This window comes from Borostomias antarcticus (assembly GCF_949987555.1).
Source record: "Borostomias antarcticus genome assembly, chromosome: 9".
In the NCBI taxonomy this organism is placed as follows: Eukaryota; Metazoa; Chordata; class Actinopteri; order Stomiiformes; family Stomiidae; genus Borostomias; species Borostomias antarcticus.
Genome location: NC_140242.1, coordinates 3,986,677 through 3,996,676, shown reverse-complemented (window position 1 = coordinate 3,996,676; position 10,000 = coordinate 3,986,677). Strand labels below are relative to the sequence as shown.

At 53.1% G+C, this 10,000-nt stretch overlaps 1 protein-coding gene across 1 annotated transcript in view; it reads right to left on the bottom strand.

Moving 5' to 3' along the window:
* The window catches only part of srpx (sushi-repeat containing protein X-linked), a gene marked incomplete at both ends in the record, with an annotated part of 28,683 nt that extends 28,446 nt beyond the window's left edge, over positions 1 to 237 (bottom strand). Inside the window, one exon of the mRNA XM_084443546.1 lies at positions 171 to 237. Within this exon, the coding sequence (XP_084299672.1) occupies positions 171 to 237 (67 nt within the window). The remainder of the gene's footprint in view (positions 1 to 170) is intronic.
* Positions 238 to 10,000: the final 9,763 nt, after the last annotated feature.

Genomic DNA, 10,000 nt, shown 5'->3' with positions numbered 1-10,000 from the left:
CAAATAAAACGACCAATGTGCATAGTTGACCAGACTATACAACTTCAATGACATACGAGCTAAATATAACTTTAACTGATGGTTTAGCACTCGGAAAAAAACGTGGGTTAAAGGACACAATCTGATCCCAGGCATAATAGGGAGTAAATAGTTGCCCGGCCATTCCTTACCGTCGTACGCCGAGCTTCCGTGGAGCTGGAGAGCCAGGAACAGAGATACTTGCAGCCAGGTACCCATAGTCAAAGCGCGGGGTGATCTTCAGCGCTGGGAAAGTACAGGACGACTTCCAACATTCCTCCGTCCCGGGGACCCGCCTCCCGCTGCAGAAACCGGAGAGGCTTTTCCTCTTTGACTCCGGATCGTGATCCGATGTGGCCCGAGCCCCGGGTAGTGGGGCCGTGTGTAGGCTGGATCACACACATCTATATGAGAGACATCTCCTGCGAAAAGTCCGGGATTTTCTTTACATGCATTCTACATTTTTGCAAGAAGCCTATTAGGGGCTATTGGCTATAACATGATCAGTGGAAAGTGAATATAAAGAGAGAGAGAGAGAGAGAGAGGGGGAGAGAGAGAGAGAGAGAGAGAGAGAGAGAGAAGGGGAGGGAGAGAGGGATATGTGATGATGAGAGAAAGTAGGCTACAGGGTTGTTGAAAGACTAATCACAGTTGAACCGTGCGCTGAGGTGCGCGGGGTTTGAGCTTCCAGACTCTCTGTGGTCTCACCTCCAGACTCTGTGGTCTCACCTCCAGACTCTCTGTGGTCTCACCTCCAGACTCTCTGTGGTCTCACCTGCAGGCTCTCTGTGGTCTCACCTCCAGACTCTCTGTGGTCTCACCTCCAGACTCTGTGGTCTCACCTCCAGACTCTCTGTGGTCTCACCTCCAGACTCTGTGGTCTCACCTCCAGGCTCTCTGTGGTCTCACCTCCAGACTCTCTGTGGTCTCACCTCCAGGCTCTCTGTGGTCTCACCTCCAGACTCTGTGGTCTCACCTCCAGACTCTCTGTGGTCTCACCTCCAGACTCTCTGTGGTCTCACCTCCAGGCTCTCTGTGGTCTCACCTCCAGACTCTCTGTGGTCTCACCTCCAGGCTCTCTGTGGTCTCACCTCCAGGCGACTCTCCACACGGAGGTGTTAAAGTGCTCCGGGGCTTAACAGGAACCAGGAAGGGGGATGGCTGTGGGTCCAGGCGGCATTAGAGTAGGTGTGTGTGTGTGTGGGTGAGTGTGTGTGTGTTTGTGTGTGTGTGTGTGTCATACACAGCCACTGTGCAAGAGCCTCTGTAATAACACTACTCACTAGTAGGACCTAGGACCTAGGTTCATCACCATCTTTGTACAGCACTTTGGTCAACTGCTGTCGTTTTAAACGTGCTCTATAAATACACTTTGATTTGATTTGAACATTGGGAGAGCAGAGTGGACAGTACTGGACCGCGGGTTAAACCAGGCCAGACCCATGAGGTCAGGAGGTCAGGCCCTGGACATGACGAGGGACCAGAGGTTGAATCCTGCTCAGACATTCAAGCGCTGTGTTGTCTGCAATCCTCTCTGCTTGCTTTCCTCCTCGCTAAGTGGACAACACAAGAGACTCTGAGTGGACAGCAGTGGACTGACCGATGTCCTGCACTTCCAGGATAAAACAGAACAGTTTGTCCCTGTTGGAGAACAGATAGAGGCCTTTTCACGTCGGACACTGAAGCGTCTTGGGTTCCAAACTGTTCCTTTTACCGGCCTCTCTGCGGAGGCACAGTTCTATTAACCCACCTGAGAACGGTTCCCCCAGAGACAAATTACAATCTACAGAACATAGAACCCTTTTACCTGAGAGTGTGAGGAACTGGGAGCGTTGCGCTACCCTGTTGGCCACCCTGAATTAGACGCCCCCCCCCCCCCCAGACTGACAGTGGAGCCTTTTATCTGTAATTATACAGTCAGGCGCCGAACCGTGTCCGGCCAGATAATGACAGAGACGGCCGGTTCTGACGTGGTTCGCTCAGAGAAAGGTCTTGTGTATCTGAGAGGAACACTATCATTACACAAACAGGCTTTACTGCTGAGCGCTCGCGTGGTTGATCTCTCTTTACTGTAGAAAAATAACACATCGCAATTCAGTACATTACAATGCTGTGTAATTCACTGAACGCAGTAGTTTGAAATCACAGTTTGAGGATTTTTACAGTAATTCAAGTTGAAGTGAGACTCAGATCACGTTTCTGTGTCCCAGTGAGGAGCAGTAGAGCCTGTTTAATACAGGGTGGATAGAGAGACTATAGATACAGGGTGGATAGAGAGGGTATAGATACAGGGTGGATAGAGAGACTATAGATACAGGGTGGATAGAGAGGGTATAGATACAGGGTGGATAGAGAGACTATAGATACAGGGTGGATAGAGAGACTATAGATACAGGGTGGATAGAGAGACTATAGATACAGGGTGGATAGAGAGACTATAGATACAGAGTGGATAGAGAGACTATAGATACAGGGTGGATAGAGAGACTATAGATACAGAGTGGATAGAGAGACTATAGATACAGGGTGAATAGAGAGGGTATAGATACGGGGTGGATAGAGAGGGTATAGATACAGGGTGGATAGAGAGACTATAGATATAGCGTGGATAGAGAGACTATAGATACAGGGTGGATAGAGAGGGTATAGATACAGGGTGGATAGAGAGACTATAGATACAGGGTGGATAGAGAGACTATAGATATAGGGTGGATAGAGAGACTATAGATACAGGGTGGATAGAGAGGGTATAGATACAGGGTGGATAGAGAGACTATAGATGTAGGGTGGATCGAGAGACTATAGATACAGGGTGGATAGAGAGGGTATAGATACAGGGTGGATAGAGAGACTATAGATACAGAGTGGATAGAGAGACTATAGATACAGGGTGGATAGAGAGGGTATAGATACAGGGTGGATAGAGAGACTATAGATACAGGGTGGATAGAGAGACTATAGATAAAGGGTGAATAGAGAGGGTATAGATACGGGGTGGATAGAGAGACTATAGATACAGGGTGGATAGAGAGACTATAGATATAGGGTGGATAGAGAGACTATAGATACAGGGTGGATAGAGAGGGTATAGATACAGGGTGGATAGAGAGACTATAGATGTAGGGTGGATAGAGAGACTATAGATACAGGGTGGATAGAGAGGGTATAGATACAGGGTGGATAGAGAGGGTATAGATACAGGGTGGATAGAGAGACTATAGATACAGGGTGGATAGAGAGACTATAGATACAGGGTGAATAGAGAGACTATAGATACAGGGTGGATAGAGAGACTATAGATACAGGGTGAATAGAGAGGGTATAGATACGGGGTGGATAGAGAGGGTATAGATACAGGGTGGACAGAGAGACTATAGATATAGGGTGGATAAAGAGACTATAGATACAGGGTGGATAGAGAGGGTATAGATACAGGGTGGATAGAGAGACTATAGATACAGGGTGGATAGAGAGGGTATAGATACAGGGTGGATAGAGAGACTATAGATACAGGGTGAATAGAGAGGGTATAGATACCGGGTGGATAGAGAGACTATAGATACAGGGTGAATAGAGAGGGTATAGATACAGGGTGGATAGAGAGGGTATAGATACCGGGTGGATAGAGAGACTATAGATACAGGGTGAATAGAGAGGGTATAGATACAGGGTGGATAGAGAGACTATAGATACAGGGTGAATAGAGAGGGTATAGACCCAGTTATGGACTCAACCTATTGTCTCCAGGCACACAGCTGACGCTCAGGGGCTTCGAGTGCAAAATCACAAACCGAACATGGTGTTGAGTTACTTGAAGTATTTATTTCATGTGGAGCATTGTTTTTACACGTATAGACAAATAAACCACTTGAACATTGAACCCTGGAGGATCATCTGTGCAAATCTGCTAAGAGAGACTTTTCAGTCCATCTTTGTGGGAAATGTGTGCAGCGTGTAGTTATCCAGTAATAGAGCATAAACACAAGATTCAATAAAAAACTGGCTTTGGTCTCTCTGGGTCAGGCATCTCTCTGCTTGGCGCGGTCTGTAGGTCTCTCTGGGTCAGGTGGTTCTCTGCTTGGCGCAGTCTGTAGGTCTCTCTCTGGGTCAGGTGTCTCTCTGCTTGGTATGGTCTGTAGGTCTCTCTCTGGGTCAGGTATCTCTCTGCTTGGTATGGTCTGTAGGTCTCTCTCTGGGTCAGGTGTCTCTCTGCTTGGTATGGTCTGTAGGTCTCTCTCTGGGTCAGGTATCTCTCTGCTTGGCGCGGTCTGTAGGTCTCTCTCTGGGTCAGGTATCTCTCTGCTTGGCACGGTCTGTAGGTCTCTCAGGGTCAGGTGGATCTCTGCTTGGTGCGGTCTGTAGGTCTCTCTGGGTCAGGTATCTCTCTGCTTGGCGCGGTCTGTAGGTCTCTCTGGGTCAGGTATCTCTCTGCTTGGCGCGGTCTGTAGGTCTCTCTGGGTCAGGTATCTCTCTGCTTGGCGCGGCCTGTAGGTCTCTCTGGGTCAGGTATCTCTCTGCTTGGTATGGTATGTAGGTCTCTCTGGGTCAGGTATCTCTCTGCTTGGCGCGGTCTGTAGGTCTCTCTGGGTCAGGTGTCTCTCTGCTTGGCGCGGTCTGTAGGTCTCTCTGGGTCAGGTATCTCTCTGCTTGGCGTGGCCTGTAGGTCTCTCTGGGTCAAGTATCTCTCTGCTTGGCGCGGTCTGTAGGTCTCTCAGGGTCAGGTATCTCTCTGCTTGGCGCGGTCTGTAGGTCTCTCAGGGTCAGGTATCTCTCTGCTTGGCGCGGGTTGCAGGCTGGGGCTTCTCTCTCCTGGCAGAGGGAGGAATTTGGGGTTTGGGAGGCACAGTCGGTTTACCCTTCCCTGTCTTCTTCACTGATTTGACCTCCTCTTCTTCATCTTCCTCTTCTTCATCTTCCTCTTCTACTTCTTCCTCCTCCTCCTCTTCCTCCTCCTCTTCCTCATCTCCCTTGTCTGTTTCCTCATCTGCCTCCTCTTCCTCATCTCCCTTGTCTGTTTCCTCATCTGCCTCCTCTTCCTCACTTTTTTCATCTTCCTCTCCTTCTCTACTTGCATCAGACTCCTCCTCCTCCTCCTCTTCCTCCTCCTCAGCTGCCTCATCATCCTCTCCACTTTCGTCTTCACCCTCCACCTCCTCCACCTCCTCACTGTCAGTGGCCTCTTCCTCCGCTGCTTCACTCTCTCCTTCCTCCTCCTCTTCCTCCTCCTCTCCTCCTGACTCCTCGTCCTCTCTCTCTGATCCCTCGCTCTTGCTCTCCACCTCACTCCCTGATTCTGCCCCATTCTCCTCCTCTTCCTCATCTGCATCCACTTGGCTCTCCTCCTCCTCCTGTTGTTCTTCGCTCCCTCCATCAGCGGACTCTTCTTCACTCCTTCCTTCCTCCTCCTCCTCCTCCTCTCCTTCCCTTTCCTCCTCTCCCACATCGCTCTCCTCCTCTCCCTCCTCCTCCTCGCTGACTGCCGCGCTGCTACTGGATTTTTCTGTCCCTTCTTCCTCACTTCCTACACTCTTCTCCTCCTCCTCCTCCTCCTCTCCACTTCTCTCTTCCTCTGCCTCTCCTCCCTCACTCACCTCGCTCTCCTCCTCCTCTGCCTCAACGCTCCCCTGAAGCTCGCTCTCTACCTCCCCCTCGCCCTCATCCTCTGTCCCTCGTCCCTGGCTCTCCTCATCCACACACTGACTGTCATCCTCTTCTCCGCTCTCTCGCGTGGAACTCTCCATCTCTGTTCCGTCTTCCTTACCACCACCATCATCATCATCATCATCCTCCTCCTCCTCCTCCTCCTCCTCCTCTTCATCTCCTAACCTCTCACCTCCACTGGTGATGTCATCCTCGTCAGCCCCCGCCTCCGTACCCCTGCTCTGGGATTGGTCAATGCTACTCCCCGCTCCTGATTGGTCGACGCTGCGGCGGGCGACGGCGTCCTGTTTGGTGAGCCTCTCCGCCCGGCCTGACCTGCGAGGCGGGGCGGGGGAGGCGGCCGTGCCGCCGCCCGACTGAAAACCCCCCGCGCTCGATGCCGCCTCACGGCCGAGGACCCCCATGGCGGCCCCCACCGCGGCGGGGAGGAGGGAGGCGGCGTCGCCGAGAGCGTCCCCCCAGCGGGGGTCACTCTGCTGGGCCGCGGTGGGACCGTCCTCCCCCGGGAACCCCCGGAGGTCCGAGATCACCTCCGTGATTTTAGAGTTGCTACTCGCCGCCTCTACGGCCTGCTTCCTGTCTGCACGTTGACCTGTGACCTTCGTAGGAGCGTCCTCTTTCACTTTAACTGGAGTAGATGTTTTCTCAGAGGCTTCGACAGGAGTGGATTTGACCTCCTGAGTTCGACCTTTGACCTTGACAGCGGCGGACGTGACCTCTAATGGATCGTTCCTCTTTATTTTAACAGGTGCTGCTCGATGGACACCTTTTGGTTGACCTTTCGCCGGCGTGGATTCGACCTCCGACTGTTTACTTGGAACTCTGAGGTGAGTGGACACGCCCCCAGCCTGTTTGGGGACTTTAGCTGATGGGGTGGGCGGGACTCCTTCCTCCTTATTTGCTCCCTGACCGCTGGGCTCCACCGGTGGGGTCGGAGGTCGATCTTTTCGGAGGCAGTTCTTTCGTTCCTCAGTTGTGTTGCTGGGCTTGGGACCGCTGGGTTTAGATTCCAGCAGCCGGACTTGACTGGACGTAGGGGCGCTGGGTGTAGGGTCAGGGGTCGTAGGAGCGCTGGGTGTAGGGTCAGGGGTCTGACCACGTTTGGGCGCCCGAGGCTTCGAGGTCGACGGTTTCGCTTCGCCACGTCTGGGAGCGCCGGGTTTCGATCGGGAAACCTCAGGCCGCGTCGTCGGGGGCGCGCTCAGCCGCCACCCTCCTTCGCCGGCGCCCGCCAGATCGCCGCCCGCGGGTTTACCTTTCCGCGCTGCCTGCTTCGTTACTGTGGTAACAGTCCCCTTGGGGACTCCCGGGCGCTCGGGGATCTTAGCGGCCTTCGGCGAGCGCGAGCTGGAGCCAATCAGGAGCTCCGTGGGCAGGGCCTTTCGAGGACGTGACTCCGCCCACCCGTTGGACTGAGCATGCTCAGCATCCACCTCCGCCTCCTTCACAGCTCTCCTGAGAGTCCTTTCTCCCTTCCTCTGGAGAGAGAGAGAGAGAGAGAGGGAGAGAGAGAGAGAGGGAGGGAGAGAGAGAGAGAGAAGGAGAGAGGGGGAGAGAGAGGGGTGGGGAGTGAGAGAGAGGGAGACGGAGAGAGAGAGAGAGAGAGAGAGAGAGAGAGAGAGAGAGAGGGAGACGGAGAGAGGGAGAGGGAGGGAGGGAGAGAGAGAGCAAGAGAGAGAGAGAGGGAGAGAGGGAGAGAGAGGGAGGGAGAGAGAGAGAGGGGTGGTGAGGGAGAGAGAGAGAGGGAGAGAGAGAGATAGGAAGAGAGAGAGAGAGAGAGAGGGAGAGAGATAGAGAGAGAGGGGTGGGGAGTGAGAGAGAGAGAGAGATAGAGAGATAGATAGAGAGAGAGAGAGAGGGAGAGAGATAGATAGAGAGAGATGAAGAGAGAGAGATAAAGAGAGATAGAGAGAGAGAGAGGGAGTGAGAGATATATATAGAGAGAGAGAGAGTGAGAGAGGGAGGGAGTGAGAGTGACAGAGAGAGAGACAGAATCCCCTGACCTGTCCTGGTCAGCTCTACTCCTACATACCTCCTCCCTCTGGACTTCAGACGCGCCTCCAGACTCCCCGGAACATTCTCTCCTCCCGGAGGCCTGTCAGCGAGAGAGAGACATCTACATGGGCCTGCCTCTCTCCATTCAACCGGGTAACTACTAAAGACCTCACCATTAAATAACCCAACGCCACCCAAGAGCTTAATAACCAGAGTGTGTTCTGTCCCATCGTGGTCATGTTGATGAGCAGCTTGTGCGTAGGTAGCTGGTGGTAGGTGGTCACCCACACCATCCTCATCACACACATGATTAAGAGCAGAGGTTGGAGGGTCGACCACATGGTGCCTGGTTATTTAGCTCTCTACCCTGTTGAATATGCTGAATTTATTCATCTGTTTTAATGAGAAGGTAATGAGCTGTGATGTACAACCAGCCTGACTCATTCATCGCCATGGAGACCTTTAATGCCAGCACTTCAAAGCAAACCGACATTAGAACACCATCACACTCTGTCACACACACACACACACACACACACACACACACACACTCTGTCAGACACACACACACACACACTCTGTCACACACACACACACACACACACACACACACACACACACACACACACACACACACACACACACACTCTGTCCAGTCACAGTACTGATGTTCCGGCCACGTCTTAAGTATGCAGTAACAATACTCCAGCAGGGTGTGTGTCTGTCTGTCTGTGTGTGTGTGTGTGTGTGAGTGTCTGTGTGTGTGTGTGTGTGTGTGTGTGTGTGTGTGTATACAGAGGTTAAATTTAAACACATTTGTTTATTGGCATGGGTAATCTGCAGCTCTGACTGCCAGGAGACGTTGCTTAGAAAAGTGACACAGAGACAGAGACCTAGAACACACAAACACACACACACACACACACACACATACAAACACACACACAAACACACACACAAACCTGCACACACACACACAAACACACACACACAAACACCCGCACACACACACACATACACACACACAAACACACACACACGCGCACAGACACACACACACACACACACACACACACACACACACACACACACACACACACACACACACAGAGCATGCTGAGCTATGCACATTTTCCTGGAAGAGTCAGAAAGGCTGTCGTTTCCTGCCCTGGAGTACGAGCGCGCCCACACACACACACACACACACACACAGACACTCACACACACACACACACACACACACACACACACACACACAGACACAGACACACAGACACACACACACACACCCATCCCAGACCAAAGCAGTGGAGCACAGAGAGGATCCAGATCTATGTAACATCCTGGTTCTGAGCGCAGAGAAGTGCTTCCTGCCCGGTGTCCAGACAGAGCGTGGGCGTGGCCACTCACTCACCAGGCTCAGGGAACGACGGCCGCTGTGAACGCCGATGTCCGCCACATCCTCCTGGACCTTCCTCATGTGAGGAGACTGCCGGGCCCTGAATGACTTTTCTGTAGCCAGACAAAACAAAGCTGCGTTAGGGGGGGGCGTGTCCACCGGCCAGCTGTTCTAGGGCTGGCGCCGTTTCCTCCTTGTTTACAATGAGCTCTAGAGACGACAGCTGTGTTCCAAGAGCTTTTTAGCGCTACAGCGCTTCAGCCCAAAACGTTTTTGAACTGGAAAACACAGCCTAGAGCCCACGGCTAGGAAGCACTTGGTAAAGTGGACCATGCAGAGGACTTCAGTTGTTGGTCTCCTGTAAAGTCGGTAAGCCTCGTCCGAGCCACGACACGTTCCCTGGTTACCATAGCAGCGGACTCACGAGTCCGTCTGTAAACGCCGCGCTCAGCTAGACCCGACGTTCAGCGGCGGAGAGGTGGGGGTCTCCCACCACTGCAGGACCCCCTGGGGAGCAGGAGAACCCGCGGGCCGGGACGGTTCTCCGGCTGGGTTCTAGGAAGGCCACAGGGCCTCAGCTAGCGGTTCTATCACGGCGGGTGAGGTGAGAGCAGGTACCTTTCCGTGGCGAGGCCAGAGTCTTGAGCGTCGGATTCCGCTCCTCCGCTCTGGGACGTTCTCTGAGGACGTGAGACGGCGACCGAGCGTGACTGCCGGCCGTTTTGGAGGACTTCCTGTCACTTGTTGGCGTTTTGGAGGACAGTTTGGATGTGGTGCGAGGGGACAATGAGAGACTGCGAGGGGTTTTGGCCGAGGGACTCGGAGCGTCCTCAACCGAGGGTTTGGGGGACGGCGAGGGGGTGGGAGGGCGTTTCTGGGGCGTCGGCCTGGTCCGGACGTTTCTGGACGCAGACAGAGAGGTACTGA